At 56.3% G+C, this 19,684-nt stretch overlaps 3 protein-coding genes across 7 annotated transcripts in view; 2 read left to right on the top strand and 1 right to left on the bottom strand.

The window, feature by feature from the left end:
- The window catches only part of CSNK1G1 (casein kinase 1 gamma 1), a 111,085-nt gene extending 99,444 nt beyond the window's left edge, over positions 1-11,641 (top strand). For 3 of the 5 annotated variants that reach the window (XM_052807333.1, XM_052807331.1, XM_052807335.1), the window contains 3 exons: positions 2,776-2,882; positions 5,271-5,294; positions 8,339-11,641. In XM_052807333.1, coding sequence (XP_052663293.1) covers positions 2,776-2,882; positions 5,271-5,294; positions 8,339-8,393 — 186 coding nt within the window. In that variant the 3' untranslated portion in view covers positions 8,394-11,641. The remainder of the gene's footprint in view (positions 1-2,775; positions 2,883-5,270; positions 5,295-8,338) is intronic. The other 2 variants (XR_008238174.1, XM_052807334.1) reach the window with 1 other exon arrangement.
- Positions 11,642-13,647: 2,006 nt separating this feature from the next.
- Positions 13,648-15,827, top strand: PPIB (peptidylprolyl isomerase B). Its single transcript, XM_052807336.1, has 5 exons — positions 13,648-13,828; positions 14,087-14,200; positions 14,346-14,439; positions 15,124-15,308; positions 15,509-15,827. Exons 1-5 carry the CDS (start codon positions 13,673-13,675, stop codon positions 15,629-15,631), a joined length of 672 nt encoding a protein of 223 aa, XP_052663296.1. The 5' UTR covers positions 13,648-13,672; the 3' UTR covers positions 15,632-15,827.
- A 164-nt stretch (positions 15,828-15,991) lies between these two features.
- SNX22 (sorting nexin 22) lies at positions 15,992-19,231 on the bottom strand. The gene is made up of 6 exons (XM_052807337.1): positions 18,998-19,231; positions 17,256-17,339; positions 17,031-17,135; positions 16,838-16,932; positions 16,569-16,642; positions 15,992-16,429 (listed from the first exon to the last, which is right to left on the bottom strand). The coding sequence occupies exons 1-6, from the start codon at positions 19,064-19,066 to the stop codon at positions 16,374-16,376; spliced, it is 483 nt and encodes a 160-aa protein (XP_052663297.1). The 5' UTR covers positions 19,067-19,231; the 3' UTR covers positions 15,992-16,373.
- Between the last annotated feature and the right edge of the window lie 453 nt (positions 19,232-19,684).

Genomic DNA, 19,684 nt, shown 5'->3' with positions numbered 1-19,684 from the left:
GTTGCATATAAACCCCATTAGTGTTAGGAAAACAGTTGAGCTGTTCTAGTTCAGGCTTGATAGGTGAGGTTCTGGTTGAATTCCTCGCGCTTAATGGAAATCTAGGAGTGTCACACTGGAGAAATGCACAGGGGATGGCTGGTACGAGCAGGCTGTACAGCCACTTCTCCCTCCCGATGGAGGGAAGACAGGCTGAACTGTCACTGCACTGACCCTGTTCTCTTGCTCCCCAGTGCATTTGCATTTTAGTTATGGATCCAGTGGCGGACCAGCACCAGTGTAAGGGCGTGGTGGCTGCAAGTTGGATCTCTGGGTGATTGCACTGTGGAAGGTGGATGAGCAGAGGATGCGCAACGGTGCCAGACAGCATTAAAGGTGGCACTACAGCTGAGTTTTTAAATTCCTGAAAAGACTGCTTCTGTTTATGAAACCATCCCTACCTCTGGTTGTTACTCAGGCTCACTAAGGAAGTTTATTGCGCTACTGTCAGAGTAAGATGGCTGGATGTACTAGAGAAAAGATGCGAGAGTCATTCAAGCAAAGAAGAACTGTCTAATAGTGCTGGCAAGGTGAACTCTTTGGCAGAGGTTTGCCTGCAAGAGCTGGCTCTAGTGCCACACACACCACTTTGAAAATTGGCTCTGGTGAAATGGGAATTAGTGCCTAGAGTGGGACAGAGCTGAGCTGAGGTGACGGGTAGTGCAAGATGCCCCTGAGTGAAATACAGATTAGGTTGAAATTTTTACTTATTCCTGATACTTTGTTGGATTCAGTGGTTTTTTGGCTTGATTATCAACATTCCTTTTTTCATTTAAAGATATTTTATGAAGTAGCAGAGAAACTGAAAGATAAGGAGGAACTAATGGATGTATAGCTCTGATCTCAGATATGAGCAGACAGTAAACTGGAGAAGTGTCAAGGTCAGGCGGGACAGGGCTTTGAGCAACCTGGTCTAGTGAAAGATATCCCTGCCCATGGCAGGGGGTTGGACTAGATGATCTGTAAAGGTCCTTTGCAACCCAAACCATTCTGTGATTCTATGAATTCAGCCCTCAGTAAGTACAGAGCAGGTGTGTTTATTCATGTTTTTTTATGTAAGGGGAATAGTTTCCTTGAACAAAGCCAGCGTGAGCTGTGTCTCCCCACAAACAGAGCTCTGCCAGAGTAGCTACAGCAATAATGCAGTCCTAGTCTGAATTTGACTGGGAGGGTTGCCTACCTGAGCAGTTTACAAGCCTATATGTGCCACCGTAAGCATTAAAATTCTGCTTATCTGCATCCAAGAACAGGAAATCTTCTGCTGTGCATGGCTGTTGGGCTGCAGATGCTTAAGTTGTTTCTCAACAGATGCCCCAGCTCACGCTGAACCCTTGGGAGGTCAGTAGCTTTGAGTGGCAGTTTCCTTTAAGGCAATGGTTCAATTTGCCACATCAAAATGAAGTGGTGGCACATAAAAAAAGAGGAGGAAAATCAAAGCCTTTTGTAAAATGAAATTTAACAAGTAGCTGAAGAAAGTGTGGGAAGATCACTGGGAATAGCACGATTAAGTGCTAGCATTTTGCAAAGTTGTGTGGGAAGTGTGGGGGTCTGGAGAACCTGGGTGGGCCCACAGTGTGATGAGTCTGGGAAGGGGTGTGTGAAGAGAACCCAAGGGGTTGTCACTCGAGGAGAGCTCTGAAAACCACATGAGCTGAGTCCTGACCTGACTTGGCAGAGACTGGCCATGGGACTTGATCTGGAGGAACAGCAGTTGCTGGTAGAACTGAAGTATTCAAAATGAACATGGATAGATGCACTTAATAGTGAAGGGACATCTGCTTCAATGGCTTCCTTCCCTTCATCTCTGGTGGTTAGGTCATACAGAGCCACCAGGAATACTGAGTAGCACCTTAACCTCCCCCATGGGAGATACCTCCTTTTACCTTGTAGAAAGGTGAAGAGGTGGAGTGGGAGGGGAACCACGCATCGTTACAGCTCTGGACACAGGAGCAGCTCCAGGTGTTCACAGCAACATGTAGGAGCCTGTCCTAACTTCCAGATGGAGTGCGGAAGGGCCAGCCAAACTCCGGTTCCGTACAAGCTTCTTTGGCAGTTGTTGTGGCAATAGAGCAATGATGAATTATCCAGAAAATTATGTGCTTTCCTGGCAAATGCAGAGCTGCTGGCAGCTGGGGATCTGGATGGTCATCCCTATAATGGAAATGCTGAAGCAAGCCATAATGTCAGCTGTGAAGCAAAAAGAGATGAGAGACCATATCAGTAGCTTTTGGGTGAGGACATAATTCCAGAAACTGGCTGTGTAAGGGGTGAGACACTGGTGGCTCTTGAGTGACTTCTTCCCATGGTATGGCAGGCAACAGGACTGAGTCGCTTGCCTGTAAAAGTGTCAGGAGAAAACAATCAACATAATACAGTTTGTGTGTGTATATAGGGCTGTCCGCTAGTCTTCACACTAGTGGCCACGCCTCCCAAAGTGGCGTCGCCTCCCAAAGACAAGACAACCTGTGCTGGGCACAGGAGTGTGAATTAGTGAACACAGACACAGTCCCTTGCCTGCTGTTCTGCTTGGGATGAGCCAGCTGGTCTCTCCAAACCAGGCACATGATTCAAAGGCATCCAAGGAATCTGACAGCATGCTAAGAGGGTGCAAAGAGACAGGAGCAAACAGTAGTTATTCTGCAGATTTCCCATTCCCACAGCATCCCTTGTCCAGGCGGGTGGAGACGCATCACGTGCAAGGGGACTTCATTAACTGGGCATTCATTTGTGTTTCAGGTGGTTAGCTCCACCAACGGGGAGCTGAACGTGGATGACCCGACGGGGGCACACTCCAATGCGCCAATAACAGCGCAGGCGGAGGTGGAGGTGGTGGAGGAAGCTAAGTACGTTTGCTTTACAAACAGGCTTTCCACTGGTGTGGTCATTAATCCTCCTCCTGGGAAACGAGTGGGGATGTTTACCTGCGGTGAAGTACTCAATGCTCGTGTCCCATGCCCTTTTCCTTGCATATTGCTGCTTTTGTGCATGGTGCCTTCAGTGCTGCTGCTGCTGCTGCTTCTTTTTTACACTTGTCATGGCTGGAGAACGTAACTCTTACTCAGAGCATGTATTGCAAGATAGACAGTAGCACAAATACCAAAATAATGTGAATTGATTTCAGGAATCCCGGTGAGCATCCCTGTTCCAAAAGGAGAACGTGCTGTACTCTTGTGCTGAGAGTGTAGGAGTAGCTTGAGCACAGCTCAGTGAAGAGATTGTTGGTCTGAAAGTTAACACTTTATTGCTGGCTGCAAGAAGTGGATGCCAGGTATCCACAATGGTCCTAAAGTAACTCTTGCAGGGACGGGTAGCTCTTTCTGTGAATTCTCTTGGTCCACCCCAACAGAAGCTGAGCGAGAGAAACCAGAAGCAGCCCTCCTGCTTGTGGGGAAGAGCGTGCTCCCTCTGAGCTGACCTCTCCTCCATAGCTTGTGGTCAAGAGTGAGAACCGATATACAAAGTTGCTGCTTTGACCATTTCAGCCTCCTTTGCACATGTGCTGCATCTGGCACAATCATGTCACCTTTTGCATGATCCTTAACATGGGACCCTCTCGCTGCCTCTGAACTAGACCAGGACCCTAGCAGGTCACAGTGTAATCCTGACACTCCCTGTGCGAGGGGTAAATAGGCCCCAGGGCTGCCTTTGAACTGGTCGGTGCTGTGACGTTGCCCAACTGCCTGGTTATAATTTGACTGGATGACACTGGTGTCACTTGTCCCACATTGTTTGTCTCGGCCTTTGTGGGAACTTCTGTTAGGAATGGCTTGTGGGAGGGTGAAGAGGAAAACTGGCAGGCGTGAGAAAGGGTGTGTTGTTGGAAAAGGTCCCTAGGTATGCGTCAGTCTGAAGCCAGTGCTGGTGGGCATCCTGAAGGTCTTCTGTCTGTTCCTCTGTCCCTCAGGAAGCACTTGTGCGTGATCTTGCTCACTGGTAGCTGGCCTAGGCATGATCCTGGCAGCATTGTGCCTGAGCAACAGATAAACTTTCTGCTCCCAGCCAAAGCAGCGAGCCTTGGTTTTGGTGCAGGCTCCTCATCAAGTATGGCGGGGTGGGGGAGATCTTGAGGTGCAACTTGCGGATTGGGCAATATTCCTCTTAGATATGGGTAGTGTGGCCTGCAGAGACCACCAGTTTGGCATCACAGGCTCTGTCTTAGTCAGACTGAAGTGGGTCCCCCCGGGCATGTGGCTTGGGGTTGCTCCTAGGATGGGGCAAATTGCCACCCTTACCAGTCCTCGATACAGCAACCCAATGCAAGGAAAAGCCAGCTTTTAAGATGGGACGACCTTCAGCCTGTGTTTCTACAGCGCCTTGTTCAGCGAGGCCAGGGTCCAGACCCCACACCCGTTTACAGGGGAGATGTCACGACAGGTGAAAAGGAGTGTGCAAGAGCCATGTTGCCCAAGCCGTGCCTCGCAATGCATGGAACTGTTCTGTCTCTCTCCAGCCCTTGTTTGTGTGGTCCCAAATTGGTGTTGGAGGTGCTCAGAAGCAGAGCATAAGCTGCTCTGCACTGACAGGTTTGGGGTCTCTTGTAATTCCCAAGTGTAGTCCGCTTCATTCCTCTCACCACAGGGAGAGCTGGCTTCATCTTCCCTTGCATCTATGATCGTAAATCCCCTGTTATATGAGGAGGGCAAAGGACTTTTGGATTCTGCTCTGCAGTAAAGTGGGACAGAAAGAGCTAGAAGGAGCTGGAACTGGGGCTCTGTGTTTTGAGACGAGATGCAATAGCAGAAAGGTCTTTCCCTGGCACTCCCAGCAGGCAGAGCAGCTGTGCAATGCTTCTGCTTTGGGGTATGCTGGAGATAAAACTCTTGATCCCGGCCGTGGGTTTTGCTGAAGGGCAGGTCCCAGGCGTAGATCTGTGATCTGGCCCTTCTGCCACTGGAGTTGCAGGGGACAAGAGCATATTCCTCTCCTGGTGGCCCAGAGCCTCTTTCTGATCCCAGCCCCAGCTAAGAACCTCACGGGGCCGCTGCCTTCATGGAAAAAAGGGGGTGTTTGTCAGAGGCCTCGAGACTCTGGAAAACATGGCAGTTCTCAGTGGCGCCATGGCAAGGGTAGAGGTGGTGTGAGGGCTGGGGGGCGGGCGGTGGGCAGGCATGGTGTGTGTCTGCCAGTCTGCACTGCATGTTTGCATGGCTGCAGTGACATGCTTTCATCCCACCTCTGTGAACTAATTGCTCTTTCTTCCTTTCTGTGTTTTTTCTCTACACTCTCTGTAGCTGCCTGAAAATGCTCAACTTGTGGTGAGTCCCTCTCTCCAGTCCACATGCAAGGGGGAGCGGACCAGACTAGACTGGGGTTGGCAAAATCAAACCAACCAAACCCTAAAAAGGCACAAAGTCAAAGCCAACCCAGAGCTGTTTTGATTTTAGGACCATGCTGAGGACCACATGCAATATTGGGGAGGGTGTGAGCTATGTCTGAGCGGCCACATTAGGCCGAGCAATTTGGCTGATCTCTGAACCGATGGATGCAAAAGACAGATTTTAATCCTTTTCTATTCGGCTTACCATCTCCCTCAAACTGTTACGTCCGTGAGCAGATGATGTCTAATGGAGTTGGGCAGAGTCGGGAGCAGGCTTGCCGAGCATCTTGCAGGAATTCCTCACACAGACAGTTACGAAGGGAAAACCCTGCGCTGGATATCAAGGGGAGGGGGCTAGTCACTTCCGGGGAGAGTTTCCTCTGAAGAAGCACGGGCCAGGGCGTGTATCATTAGAGAGGATGGAAAGACATGGCCATGGAGTCCTCGTTAGTGACAGAGCCCCAGCTAAAGCCTCTGCTTGGAGAGGGTGGGTGGGAGATGGCTGCTTTCCAAAAACACTGCAGCTGCCAGCTGAGGATGCAGGTGAACAGGCCTCTCCAGGAAAGAAGGGGTGGAGGGGTTGGGATTAGCATTGCTTCAAGCCGAGCTCAGGCATATGTAAGATTTTATCAGGGTTTTGAAGCCACAGCTGTAGTGTCCCTGTCTCAAGGTGTCCCATGGAGGTGTTCCCTCCCTCCTTGTCCCTTGGGGAAACCACGTAACCAGTAAGCAGAGGACCAAGTGGAGACTTGGATGAGGAGTTTGTAGATCCCAGGGAGGGCTGATGGGTGGGAATCACTACAGAGCGAGGTGACAAAGCCCGTGTGCAGTGAGGAATGTCCTTGTTGGATGGGAGACTGACTGCCTCTGCCCTGCTCTCCATAGGCATTGCCTCCAATACCTCTGGCATCTCTGGCTTCTCTGTATGTCGTAGTCTGGGGCTGTTCTCTTGGGCATTGTCTGCATGCAGAGAGATCACGTTCTGTAATTGTCAGCCTGCCTTATTCTTTTATTTTGGTGTTTTGCCTCTGCCTGTCTGAACTGCCAGGACTTCCTTTCCTGAACCCTTCCCTGGACCTCTGAGTAACAGCCTAAAAAGACAGTCATAAGGAAAAACAGCCAGAAGTTAGTCAGCTCCCTTTGTTCGGTGCCCAAGGAAACAAGTGCTGCTCAGCCCTCTTCTTCCCTTACCCGCTGCATGTGAAATCATAACTTGTGCATTTTCCATCCTCTCTCCCCATAACATCCTCCCCCTTACTCACCAATGCCCAAGTCATGAAGGAAGGTGGCTGCTGTGGGAGAAAAATACTGCGACAGGTTAAAGCAGGAGAGGGTGGCAGGTGGCGGAGGACAATAAAATCCAAGCCCAGTCCTGGGGTGGGGGGGTTAAATGTGCCAGTCGTGCACAGGAGCCTGGGTTGGGTGGTGCTTCAGACTGCATGCTGCAAACGTCAGGCTAGGTGGGTAGTGATGGAGTTGTCACAGGTCACTCGGCCCATGTTCCTGCAAGGACAAGTACTTTGCTTTTTTCATCTCACCTCCAAACGGAGCCTGTTTAGGAACCTAAAGACAAATCGTGGACATTAAACTTCCCTTGGCCCTTAGTCCGTGCAGGCCAGAGGAACATATGGTGGGAGGTGGCCCTCGTCTTGCTGTGGTTGTTTGAGATCTCCATGTTGTAAGGGGTTTTGGTCTCCCCAGCAGATTATCTGTGCTGGCAGGCTTGGCTCATGGGGGGGCTGGTGGTCACCCATTGCTTTTGCACCCCGTAGTAAGGCTTGTGCATCCAGGGGGTGCGAGTGAGAACAAATCTGTTCCTCCAGCTCTGAGAGGACAGAAGTGTAATGCTGACATTTCAGAGCCATGAAGGACCCAATGGAAAATAATTTGGAGAAGTTGTTACAGCGTTTTTGAACGCTTTTGGTCTGGCTGTTGGTAAAAGATGCTTGTAGGAAAAAATGGTCTTTGCATATTCACATCTGCTCTTGCTGCTTAGCCAGGCATCCCTTCCACCAGCCTGAAAAAGTAGTCTTTCAGCATCACCTGGGCTTCTCTGGAGATGGCTGTAACAGCAGAAGGAGAAAGACATGTAAGTCAGGAGCAGAACTCGCACAGAACACACTTCTTCTGTGCAGAGGATTCCTGACAGTGGGCTGAGGATAGAAAGGTAGATACACCTTAAATACCAAGTAATTCTGTAGGAAGCCAGCAGGACCAGAAAACCTGGGCGACTGCTTTCAGTGTATCCCACAAGTGAAACCACCACTCTTCACGGTTCAGCTGTGATGGGCGTTTTTCTCCCCACCTCAGCCTCCACTATCCATCCTTCTTGCTTCCCCTAATCCCCGGGTGCTGTGCACCTCCCTCGCATTGGATGGGGGAAGAAGCAGGGGTTCTGCATACCGGCACTGAATGATTTATCCAAGGTGGAAGCTCTGGTTATCATGAAAGGTTCAGTAAAGAAACCTGGTCCCTGAGCCGAGATCTCTTTGGAACTTGTCTTTTTAGCGAACGGTAGTGAAAACCGTGTGTCTTGTAGCTGGGAAGAGCAGCCAGGGCTCACAGTCCCAGTCCGCTTCCTCCGGGATTCGGACAGAGGGAGTGGAGCATCTGGATCCTTGGTTTACTTGCTTTCCCAGATGGCTCCTTGTGTTCCTGCCCCAGTCGAGCCTTGGGAGGGAGACAGCCCGGCGCTCAGGGGCTGCAGCCCACTGTCACCCACAGCCTTTGGGCAGTGGGACCCCACACTGTGCGGCTAACTTGCCTTTGCTGGTCTACCAGTCTGGGCTGGTGGTGTCAACCATCCACCAGCATCTGCTGACCTTGCTGACTGTCCCGTGGGACGGCAGGTCTGTCTGGGCCTTGGGCCAGGCGCACGGAGGTGCTGTTGCATGCAGCTGAGCAGAGGGAAGCCCGGGGTGGTGGTGAACCTTCTCGGGATGCTGGGCGCGGGGCTAACTCGCCTTGTCCTTTGTGCCCCAGGTGCTGCTGCTTCTTTAAGAGGAAACGGAAGAAGACGGCTCAGCGTCACAAGTGACCGGTGCCTCCTGGGCCTTGCAGGAACCACCACGCCTGCAGCTCCTGCCCTGTCTCACTGGAAGGGGCTTCTCTTTAGGGGGGAGGAGGAGGCATAGGAGGAAGAGAGAAAAAAAAAAAAAGTGACATTTTAAACCAAAAAGAGAAGAAAACGTTCCAAAACAAACCACTCTGGGGTGGATCTGCTGAATGGTCTCCCTCGTTCACTCCAAGCCTGAAGCTCCTTTTGGGACCAGGACTGTGGCTGGCTCAGGTCTTGGTCGCCCTGGGAGGGGGGCTGGCTGGCTGACCCTCCTTCCCGTTGTTTACGGCGAAGGCATCGTTCACACAAACCTGAGGACTGTGCTTAGTTCCTGCTCACTTTCCTCCCCTCCCTCCCCTGCGCTCTCTGCTCCTCTGTCCTCCTCCCTCCTTAATTACGCGAAGAAATACCATAGGCTCGATTGGCTGTCGAGAGGGCAGGAGGATGCAGTGCAGGCAGGAGAGTTATGTGGGAGAAGGGCCTGACTGCTGCAGCAGTAAGAGACCAGTTCCCTTTTTGGCTCCTTGGGAACAGTTACACTGTAATGTGCAAGCTGTGAGAAATTTGCAATCTACTGTTCCAGTTAGGTTTTTTTTCCGGCTCCCTTGACACCTCCCTCCTCTGACGGTAACAGAGCAATGTGGATTGTTTTAAAGAAGCTGACGTCGTTGCACTTTTTATTATTTTTAGCATTTACAGATGCACATTGTATCTGTGGATCTCTGCATGGCCACGCAGCGCCAGCGCAGACAGACATTCAGCTGGGAAGACGGTGGGATGCAAAGAATGCCCTCGAGTGGGGATGTTGACAACATCTGCACAACCCTCGTGCCAGTCTGGGGTTCCTGACGCCCGCCTTGGGCCACGCGCTGAGGAAAGCATACTTGAATTTTCAATCACCCTTTTTAGCTGCCGGTGAATGTCCCTACCATGGTTTCCTACACCGTGCCTGACCCAACTGGCTGGGAGACGCAGGGCTGTAGCCTGGTGTTGGCAGGAGGGAGCAGCATCAGCTTTGCTGAGCTGGAGGAGTTTGCACTGGCTTAAGAGGTAGGACCTGGATTAAGGTAAATGGGAGGCAGCCATTTCCCGAAGCGTAGGCGTTTCTCGGTGTGGGCAACTGGGCAGCCTTCTCAAATCCCTCCGGCAGGGTGGTTGTGAACGTGTACCCTCTGTGAGAAGACATTAGCAGGAGCAAAGCTTCCCCAGCAGGTGAGAGGATACTTCGCTGCCTTAACACTGATTTCATCTCCAGATGGTCAGATAGGTTTGACTGGAATAGCCTTCACGTCCTCTCTGCAAGCATGGGTCTGGGGCACGTGGGACACCATCCCACCCCACAGAAGCCACGGTTCTCATGCACCGCTTTTGAGCCAAACCAATAGCTAGCAAAGGGCTTGGGGTGCTTTGCACACATGTAAAAAAAAAAAAAAATCTTGTGTCCGGCTGCAGTGTCTCCAAACTCGGAGGAGGCCGAGGCTGCCTGGGGGTTACCGTAGGTGTGGCAGGGCTGTGGGAGAACTGGAGCAGCTTTTGGGGAGGTTGTGAATAGGTTCCTTATACTTTGTCTTTCCACGTGTGACACCTTGACCAGGCTGGGACTGTTCACTTGAGGGACTTCGCTTGTCATAAATTCGGGCCTGGCTCACCCCCAAAATCCTGGAGAGCACGAAGGGAGGAAAGGGAGAGACTAGATCTCATTATCTTTTATTTTTTTTAATGACGATCTGCATAGCTTGGAGTTCATGGAGCGGCACTCCCGGGAGGATCGGTTCCCCTGGCTGGGCAGAAGCGGGCTTAGAGGGCAGGAGATCATCCTGGACAGGGAGCTTCTGGGCTTGCTCTTCATGCATCCCTAAAGCAGGCAGATGCTGGTGTGGTGCCAGGGCACAAAAGCCTTGCTTCCTTGCTGGGATCCCTGTAGGGCATCTCTTCGCCATTCTCCATTGCATTCTCTCCACGCCTTATCCCGATGAGCACGGCTGAGGTGCAGAGCTCTTCGCTTGCACGCCCACCAGGAGATGCGTGCACCCACCTTCTCGTTCTGCAAAGCGCTTTCCTCGAGCCATACCATGGGCCGGGGCAGGAAGGGGACCGCTTACTTCCTGCAGGCACATGCCAGGGCGCTTCACCCTCTTGTCCCCTCCTGCCAGAGGGAGGACAGGGACCATGGCCGCATTCCACCCTTCTCTTTTCAAACTCCTCCGCTGCCTGTGGCTCCCAGAAGCCCGGTGTCTCTGGCACAGGCGTTCACCTCTCTGCTATAGGAAACCATGGTTTGGCGTCTTGGGAGGGGGGGAAAGGGGCACAGGCGCTCCCTGTGGAGTGGTCCTGCCCGCTGCAGATGGAGCCGGGCCCTGAGACACTTCTGTTGCTGCCCTCCCAAGCCCCACTAAGTGCCTGTCACCAGAACTCAGTTCCTTCTGCATCTCCTGCCGTGTTTGGTCATTCCTCGCTGCCTCCGGTCAAGGAGCAGCTTGTAGTTGCAGCATATGTAAGTGTTTGCAGGGTGAGGGAGGGCGGGGGGGAAAAGGGGCCATCTCAAGAGTTTTTGTTCTTAAATGTTTTGTTTTGTTTTGTTTTGTTTTTTTTAAAGTGAATGTATTTGATTGTTTAGAAACTTTCCTGACCTTGTTTTTAAGTGGGTTGGTTTGAAAGCTATTTCACGGTGACCCACTACCGCTTCTCTCTGGAGATACGATGTTCTTTTAATCCTACGATGATGTGTTTGTAGGGGAGGACTGTCCCCCCACGGCATGCTGGTAATGCTCACTTGTACCAAGCCCTCTTGCACTATAATCGTACGTTGGACTCTTCAAAAGGGCAAAGATGTGGGGTGGCTTTTTTAAAAAAAGAAAAGGAAAATAAAGCAGGTTAACAGCAAGTGCTGTGCTTGAGGAAACCGCTGTCCCCAGGGAGCTCAGAGGTGACTAGGAGACAAGCCAGACTGAGCCAACCATGCTGTGGTAGGAAGAAGGGCATTAAGCCTACCTGGACAAACTCTCCTCTCCTCGCCAGAAGTCGTTAGCAGCTGGGAGACCCCAGGGGTGCAAGGGGAGGGCTCTTGGGCCTGTGCGGCAGGGGGCACCCGGCGCTGTGCTGGCCTCCCCAATGTAGCTCTCCCACGGTGTGGCCCACCAGCGTTGCGATGCAGTCTTCTGAGGTATCAAGTGAGATGATTATTATTTTTTTTTCAATAAAACATTGCACTGCTGCATTGTTCTCCATGAATAGATGCATTTATTACCTCTTCCTGACAACATTGCATTTTCTTTTCTTTTGCTTCTGTTGGGCACTCTTGGTAGCCTCCTGTGAGAAGCTGAGTCCTCCCTTGAGTGGATGATGCACGGTGTGGGATCTTATGGGACTTTCTCAACACTTTGTGCTTTACAGCCGTGGACGGTTCAGCCCCACAGAGCTTGGCCAAGGCATGGCGGCACCAATTTCTCTTCTCCCTGTGCCTGCACATTCCCGCCTCAAGCACCCTGGGTATCAAAATGGCTAAACCATTGATTACTTGGAACACAAAGATCTGAAGCACCCCAAAATATGCTGTCACGTGGTTCCCGCGTCTCTGGAACAGCAGCTACACATCTGCTACTGTAGGCGTCAAGCATGCCATCCCCAAGTAGAAGGGCACTGTGTACGCCAGTCTGCTGGCCAGGACACACCGAGGGGCTTTGGCTCCAGCCGAAGGAACCACCAGCCGAATCCCTAGGCACACACTGTGCTGGCAGCTGTGCCTGCAGAGGAAGGTGGCAACAATGCAGGCCCAACCGTTGCTGCCTCGAGTGCTGCCTTCCTCTGTGCTTCTGTCCACTTACCGGGATCTTATGTAGAAAGGAGCAGCACTGTGCTGCTTCCATGGAATCGACTGCCAGGATCGCCAGGTTTTCCAGCATGCAAGTAGCTGCTGCTTATTCTCAGTACAGAGAAAAGCATTAAAGGAGATGCCACCTATTAGCCAAACATAGCATCTTTTAAAAGCAGCTTTCACTCTATCTAGTCAGGGAGAGCACCTGCAGTGTAACTCCCGCTCTTGGAAACTGCTTCACACTGGGATCTTTGTTGGGACGCTTTTTTCTCCTTGTGTTTCCCAGCCTTAAACATAGTATTTTTAGCATGAACTTTCATTTCCCGTTCCCAAAAATTACGTCTTGGCACACTTGTGCTCTGAGAAGGAAGACAAACCTCAAGCTTGCTTTCTCTGGCCCTTGGAAACATGCATGTCCACCAGGCAGTTCTGTTAGAGGTGTGTATGCTAGGTGATTAACACTGACCAAGATCTATTTGAGTAGACATTAAAAAAAAAAAGGTAATTCCCATGTATTCAACTAACTCCAGTATTTCTGAACAACTGTGCTAAGCTAGAGATCGGCGCCTGCAAGACGGCAAACAGTTCTGTGCACTTTCAGCCTTGCTGCATCTGGTATTTAACAGAAATTTGGGCCTCTGAATAAGACCTCTCTCGCGCGCCTTTCTTGAGCTTTATCACGCAGCCTCGCCCGCTCCTCAGTCTTGCCCAGGAAAGAGGGGAAGGGGGCAAGCCCCAGCAGCCCCTCTCCCCGTTGTACCCTCGCGAGGGGTACCTCAGGACAAGGCTCCATCTTTGCAGCGGGGGGAGGGGGGCTGCACCAAGGTCAAGGCCGCGTCCTCCCGCTGCTGGGCCCGGAGCGGCGAAAGGCCCTGGAGGCGCCGCGTTGTCATTTACTTTGTCCGTTTAATGCCGGTGTACACCCCACCACCACCCCCCTCGGCCTGGGGGGACGCGGTCGTCGCCGGTTGTTCGTTTTACCGCCGAGGACACAAACCTCAGGCGCCCTCGCTGCCTCCTCAGCTTCCCGCCGGCGGAGCGCGCCCCCTCACGCCCCACAACAGCCGGAGGCGCGCGCGCCCGCCCCTCACCAGGCCGCCGCCCGCCGCGCCCATTGGCCGGCGCGACCCTCGCGGCCCCGCCCCTCAGCCTCCTCCCCCCTCGCCCCGCCTCCTCGTTCCGCGGCGGCCAATCAACGCGCCGTCCCGTTCTTGATTGGCCGCGCGGCGGCTGCCGAGCGAGGGTCAACGTGGCAGCCGCCCGGCGGCTCCCGCCGGCACCGCCCCCGCCCGGCCGGAAGGTGCCTCCTCCTTCTCCTCCTCCCCCTTCCCCCCCCCCGGCCGTTGGTCGCGCCCGGGTGGCTGGAGCGGGCGGGGAGCTCGGCTCGGCGCGGCGCGTACCACTGCGCGGCGGTGGGCGGGGGGAGCGCGACGGGCGGGGCCGGATGCAGGCGGCGCGGCGGGCGCTGTGGCCGGGCTGCGAGCGGTGGAGGATGAAGGTGGTGGTGGCGGCGGCGGCGCTGGGCGCTGCCGTGCTGTTCCTGCTGCCCGCTGCTTCGCGGGCCGACGAGCGCAAGAAGGGACCCAAGGTCACCGCCAAGGTCGGGCTGGGGCCCGGCGGGGAAGGCCTGGGCGGGCCCGGCTGGGCTGGGGGGGGGCCTGGGGTGAAGGCCTGAGGTGAAGGCCTGGGGCGAGGGGGGGGCCCAGCTGGGGTGGAGGGGGGTCTGGGGGCTCGGGGGGGGCTCGGCGAGGTTAGGCCTGGCTGGATTTGGAGGGGGGGGGGGGGTTGGACCAGCAAGGTGAGGCTGGCTCCGCTGACGGCCCCCTAACCTACCTCCATCCATTCCCCCCCCCCCAAGGTGTTCTTCGATCTGCGGATCGGCGAGGAGGATGTGGGCCGCGTCGTCATCGGGCTCTTTGGCAAGACGGTGCCCAAGACGGTGGAGAACTTTGTGGCGTTGGCCACCGGAGAGGTGAGGGGCCAGCAGCTGCCTGGCCAAGCCTCACCCAGCCCCCTGGGAGGCTCCTGCTTGGTGCCCTGGGGCAGAGCTGGATGGAAGGAGCTCAGCTCTAGTCTGTCCCGTTGCCTCACTCCGTTTTCTCCCTCCCCACCCCCAGAAAGGATTCGGCTTCAAGGGCAGCAAGTTCCACCGTGTGATCAAGGACTTCATGATCCAGGGAGGAGATTTCACCCGTGGAGATGGCACTGGAGGTAATTTGGCCCACGCCAACCCAAGGATCCAGCCGCTGTCTGGTGGCCGTGCCTCCCAACCCATTGCCTGGCTACCCCTGGGAACCAGCGGGGAGCTGGAGCATGGTGCCACAGTGGGCATGAGTGGGCACACAGCTCATAGAGACCTGGCGTCGAAGCAGAGCTTGGTGCTGGGGAGGGATGGGCGCAGCGAGGCTTGGGTGGCTGTTACCTGAATGTTACCCCTGTAACTGTGCCCTCTGCCCCCACAGGACCTGGAGCTCCTCACTAAGAAAACTTTCCTCTGCAGCAGCTGGTGCCTCTGCCAGGCCTCCTGGCTGCCAGGACACATTTAGTCTGGTAGCAGAAGAGTCCAAACCTTCCACCAGCACTTAGCAAACATTAGTAAAGCTGATGATACCAGCATTTGGGCTTGTAGGCTCTTATCACATCTGCTCTCACACAGCCTCCTGCTCCAGTCCCCTGCGGGCATGATTCCTCCTGCCCACTTCATGGGGTGCTTTTAGCTCCCTTCAGTCGCAGGTAGCTTGTGGTTCCCTGCAGCCCTGTGGTATTGGTAGTTAGTCTCCCCTCTGGATGTCCTCATCCACCCCACCCAGCCTGTGGAGAGAGCTGCCATCACCACCCCTACCCTGACATATTTCCATGAGCAAGCACAACGTGGCCTTTTTCCCCTCCCCTTAGGAAAAAGTATCTATGGGGACCGCTTCCCTGACGAGAACTTCAAGCTGAAGCACTACGGCCCTGGCTGGGTGAGCATGGCCAACGCTGGCAAGGACACCAACGGTTCCCAGTTCTTCATCACCACGGTGAAGACGCCGTGGCTGGACGGCAAGCACGTGGTTTTTGGCAAAGTGCTGGAGGGCATGGTAAGGGAGTGATGGGCGGTAAAAGGGTGATCGATTCCCAGGGGGAGAGCGGGACCAGGCAGATGCTGCCTAGGCAAGCTGGCTGGGGGGAGAGCGCTGTGGAGAATGGGCTGGGAGGTGCCTTCTGGGGCGGGGATTGCGCTGAGCTGGCTCTGCCCGTGCCCAGCATTGCCCCACTCTCACGCCTCTGCTTTCCCTAGGACGTGGTGAGGAAGGTGGAGAACACTAAGACAGACAGCCGGGACAAGCCCTTGAAGGATGTCGCCATCGCCGACTGTGGCACCATCGAGGTGGAGAAGCCATTTGCCATCGCCAAAGAGTAATTCCCCGTCCGCGCGTTGCCCTGTCATCCCAGGGTGGGTGAGCAGCAGCAGAGCCGCTGTGCCCCGCACCCCTGCTGCCTGGCCTCCCCCTTCACCCTGCCGCTGGCCAGCGGGCAGGATGGGGTGCTGGCTCCTCTTCCCATCACTTTTGTAAGAAGCACATGCACCAATAAATGTGACCAATCTGTTTTTTAAAGAGTTTCCTCTCTTCTGTTCTTGGAGGGGTGCAGATCACTTAGCATCCCTCAGCTGGGTGCATCCCTCAACCCTTCAACCCCCTTCTTTCACATTTCATCAAGCTGAGAGCAGTGCCACGATTGGCCCTGGATTTCCTTTGCAGAATTACAGAGCATGGCAATCTTTTGCCAATCAAGCCCAAGTGATTTATTGCACCGAAGCCCAGATGCTGAGGGGTTTTCCATCGTGGTTCAGGGTCCAAAGGCTCCTACCACAACCCCAAAACATCACGGCAGAAGGCAGAGCTCCTGCTCCCTAACAAAGGCACTTTGGATGGTGGTGGGTGAGCAGCACTGGCCTGGAGAGCAGCTGTGGCTCCCCACCATACGCCTTTGGCTTCTCTCACCCAGTTTTCTTGCCCCATCCCAGCAGGGAGGAGTTCTTCTTACTGCAGGGATCCTTTCCGCTGCCTGGCTGCTCACCACTGTGGCCCTTGAGTGCTGGGTGGGTGCTCAGAAGCCTGGCAGGCTGGGGGCTAGGGGCACTGCCTGGCTGGGGTTGCAGCTCAGGGGATGTAGAGGCCCTGCAGCACCCCACTGAGGATGGTGTTGGGGAGCAGGTCTGTGAGGAAAAGGGGGAGCTGAAGCAGCTTTGTTTCTTTCCCAGGCCCCATTAAAGGAAAAACACGTTTTGGGGGCGCCCAAAAGAGCCTTTTCCCTTGGAGGCTTTGGGGACCTGCATCCCTGGTCCTGCTCCTTACCGGTGCCCGGTGGCCGCACGTAGGGGTCGGTGCAGAAGCCGACGACAGGCCGCTGGGAGGGCAGGCAGCCGGCACTGCCATGGGAGAGGAGACGTCAGCACCCGGTGAGGGGTCCCACTTACACCCTGGGTGACCTGGCTGCGTGCCAGTCCCCAACCCTGTGTCTTGGGGGTGCTCACAATGCGTGAGGGGGACAAACCCGGCACTGTGTGGGATAAATCAGATGCTGGCAAAGCCCAGCAGTGCTGTCTGCTTGCTCGTCTACTCACGGGGGGCTGCTGGCCTTGGGGTCCTGCTGGCAATGCCGCACCTTCAGGAAGTCCAGCACGTCCTGGGGCAGCTCCTCGTTGTGGTACAGGACACCCTGCCGTGCATTGGGGGGAGTCAGCACCGCCCCCCCCCCCCCCCCCCCCCCCCCCCCCCCCCCCCAAAAAAAACCCCCACCGCCAGCTGGCACCTTACCCGGATGTAAAGCTCCAGGCCCTGCCGGCGCTGCTCCAGCACTTTGGGCATCCAGTTGGGGACGTGGCGGGGAGGGAAGTCGGGGACCTTGCAGGTCTTCTTGATCTAGGGTAGAGTGGCGGGGGACATCATGGCAGCAGGAACCATGGAGGAGGAGGCTGGTCCTCCCTGCTCTGGGGAGCTGGTGTCCCCTCCCCGTGTCCCCCGCGGTGCCGGGGGTCTCACCCGCTTGTGCAGCGCCTGGAACTCGCTGTAACGCTTCACCACCGTGTGCCGCCGGCCGTTGCACAGCACCTCCACCCTGTACACCTGTGCCACGGGTCAGCCACTGCGGCCTCCATCCCACCCGCCCCCCCCGGGCAGGTGGGGACATGCACCTCTGAAGCAGATGGGGGGGGTACCTGGGGACAGACAGGACCCCAGGGACACCACCACCCCCCACTCCCGACATTCCCCAGGGCCAAAGAGAATCCCCCAGGCCAGGGACACCCCTCCCGCTTTCAAGGGTAGAGGGTCCCCAGGCAGGGACCCCGAGGACAGACAGGGACCTCCACCCCACAGCGCCACAAGGTTCCCAGGCCAGGGCCCCCCACCCTGGCTTCAAGGGCAGAGGGTCTCCCTCAGCAGGGACCCCTGTGGGAAGTCAGGGACCTCCACTGCCGCCACCCCTGGGCGTGTGGGGACACCGGGGGGCACTTGGGGACCGGGGGGGGGGGTGGGGGGTGTCACACAGCCCTGGGTAGATGGGGGTAGCCGGGGGGGGAAGGCAGGGACATTTCCCCACCCCAGGGGACCCCTGGGACAGAGGGGCCCCCCCTCCCATGCCCCCTTCAAGGGCAGAGGGTCCCCTCCAGCAGGATCCAGGGGGCAGTTAGGGACCTCCACCCGGGGGGGGCACCCTCAGGCAGGGACCCTGAGGACACGTGGGGACATCCAACCTCCTGAGAAAAGTGGGACCTCCCCTTCCCCTCTCATCATCCCCAAGGGCAGATGGAGACACCCACCCAACCCGCCCGGGGCCAGAGGGGGATACCATAGGCCAGACCCCCCCACCCCCCCTCCCCATTTCAGGGGTAGAGACTGGGACCTTCTCCCCTGTGGCAGATGGGGCAGGCAGAGCCCTCCAACCCCTGGGACAGAAGGAGACGATGACTCCCCCCTCCCCCCCCCATACACACCCCCAAAGCTTCGGGCAGGTGGGGACCCCCCCCTGGAAGCAGTCAGGGACCTGGGCAGTCAGTGTCGTCGTCCCCCCCCAGGGCAGGTGGGGGCAGACAGGGATCCCCCAACCCACCTGGGTGAGGGACCCCCCCCCCCCTTTCAAAGGTAGGGGGGCTGTCCCCGCCAGGAGGGACCCCTGGGGACAGAGAGGGACCATCACCCCACCCAAGAAAGATAGTGGCACCCTGGGGCAGACAGGGACCCCCTCACACCCCCCGCGGAGCCTGAGACCTCCACCCCCTGGGGCATGTGGGGTCCCCCGGGGACATTCGGGGACCTCCGGTCCTTGGGGCAGATGGAGATGATACACTCCCTGGGAGTAGTCACAGACCTCCACCACCACCCCCACCACCCCCCCAGAGGAGACAGGGACCTCCAGCCCCCGGGGCAGGTGGGGACCTTCTCCCCTCCCTTGGGACAGATGGGACCCCTGGGAGCAGACAGAACCCCTGGGACGGAGGGAGGACGGGGGGGCAAGCAGAGCCCCCCAAACCCCTGGGGCAGGTGGAGGCACCCCTGGGCAGGCAGGGACCCCTGGGGACAGGCAGGGACCTCCACTCCCAGGACACGTGGGGACCCCCTGGCGACAACCGGGGACCTCCAACCCTCGGGGCAGAAGGAGACAACCCCTATCCACCGCCCCCCGGGCAGGTGGGGGCCCCCTGGGAACGGCCAAACCTCCCCCCTCCTGCGGCAAGAGGGGACCCCCCCCTCCCCGCTCCCCCAGCCCCGAGGCCGCCCCTCACCGTGTGCGCCTTGTCGGGGCTGCGCGCCGCCGCCTGCGGCTCCGCCGCGGGGATGGAAACGGCGATCATCGTCCGCCGGGGCGGGGGGGGAGCAGCGGGGGCGGCCCCGGGGCTTTGCGCCGCCGTAACGTCCCGCAGGCTCCGGGAGTCGGGTCAGCCCCGCTCCGGGCCAGCCCCGGTCCCCGGGCACCCAGCGGGGTGACCCCAAAGGCAGCCCGAGGGCACCCCAAGGAAGGGTCCTGCAACCCCCCAGCTCCCAATCCAGCAGGTCTGGGGGCGGGGGAAGGTTTGGAGCCTGGAGGTAGCGCAGGGATCCAGCTCTACAGGGGCAAGGGGAAAGGAAAGTGAGAAGTCAGCACAAGCTGCCTTTTCCTTTTTTTATTGCAAAAGAAAGGGTATCAGTTTTGATGAAATCCACGGCTGGGGTCCTGGGGGGGGGTCAAAGGAGAAAGAGCTGCCCCATGGTCATGGGGGAAAGGAGCATCACAGCCCCCAAAGGCTCCACACTGCCTTTGTGGGGGCCAGGTCCCCCCTCCCAAACCACACCAAGTGGTGCCGCAACACGGCCCCGCTGAGCTCAGATCCTAAAAACAGCTCCCAGCGAGAGCAAGGCAGAAAGCCAAAGCTTTATCAGGAGCCAGGACAGGTGGCCAGGGCAGTGCCCAAGGTCACCCCCATCCCAGTCAC

The sequence above is a fragment of the Harpia harpyja genome, chromosome 14 (assembly GCF_026419915.1).
Source record: "Harpia harpyja isolate bHarHar1 chromosome 14, bHarHar1 primary haplotype, whole genome shotgun sequence".
Taxonomy (NCBI): Eukaryota; Metazoa; Chordata; class Aves; order Accipitriformes; family Accipitridae; genus Harpia; species Harpia harpyja.
The sequence above is the reverse complement of the archived record's forward strand: the minus strand, read 5'-3'. Positions and strand labels throughout refer to the sequence as shown.

What these genes read in the sequence shown, in the direction of transcription:
- PPIB (XM_052807336.1), top strand. Translation starts at nt 13,673, where the DNA reads ATGCAGGCGGCGCGGCGGGCGCTGTGGCCGGGCTGCGAGCGGTGGAGG. An exon ending in GACCCAAGGTCACCGCCAAG is followed by an intron (nt 13,829 to 14,086) that starts GTCGGGCTGGGG and finishes CCCCCCCCCAAG; the next exon opens with GTGTTCTTCGATCTGCGGAT. An exon ending in CCGTGGAGATGGCACTGGAG is followed by an intron (nt 14,440 to 15,123) that starts GTAATTTGGCCC and finishes CCCTCCCCTTAG; the next exon opens with GAAAAAGTATCTATGGGGAC.
- SNX22 (XM_052807337.1), bottom strand. Translation starts at nt 19,066, where the DNA reads ATGATCGCCGTTTCCATCCCCGCGGCGGAGCCGCAGGCGGCGGCGCGC. An exon ending in GCCTGGAGCTTTACATCCGG is followed by an intron (nt 16,933 to 17,030) that starts GTAAGGTGCCAG and finishes AATGCACGGCAG; the next exon opens with GGTGTCCTGTACCACAACGA. An exon ending in CCCAAGGCCAGCAGCCCCCC is followed by an intron (nt 16,643 to 16,837) that starts GTGAGTAGACGA and finishes CTCCCATGGCAG; the next exon opens with TGCCGGCTGCCTGCCCTCCC.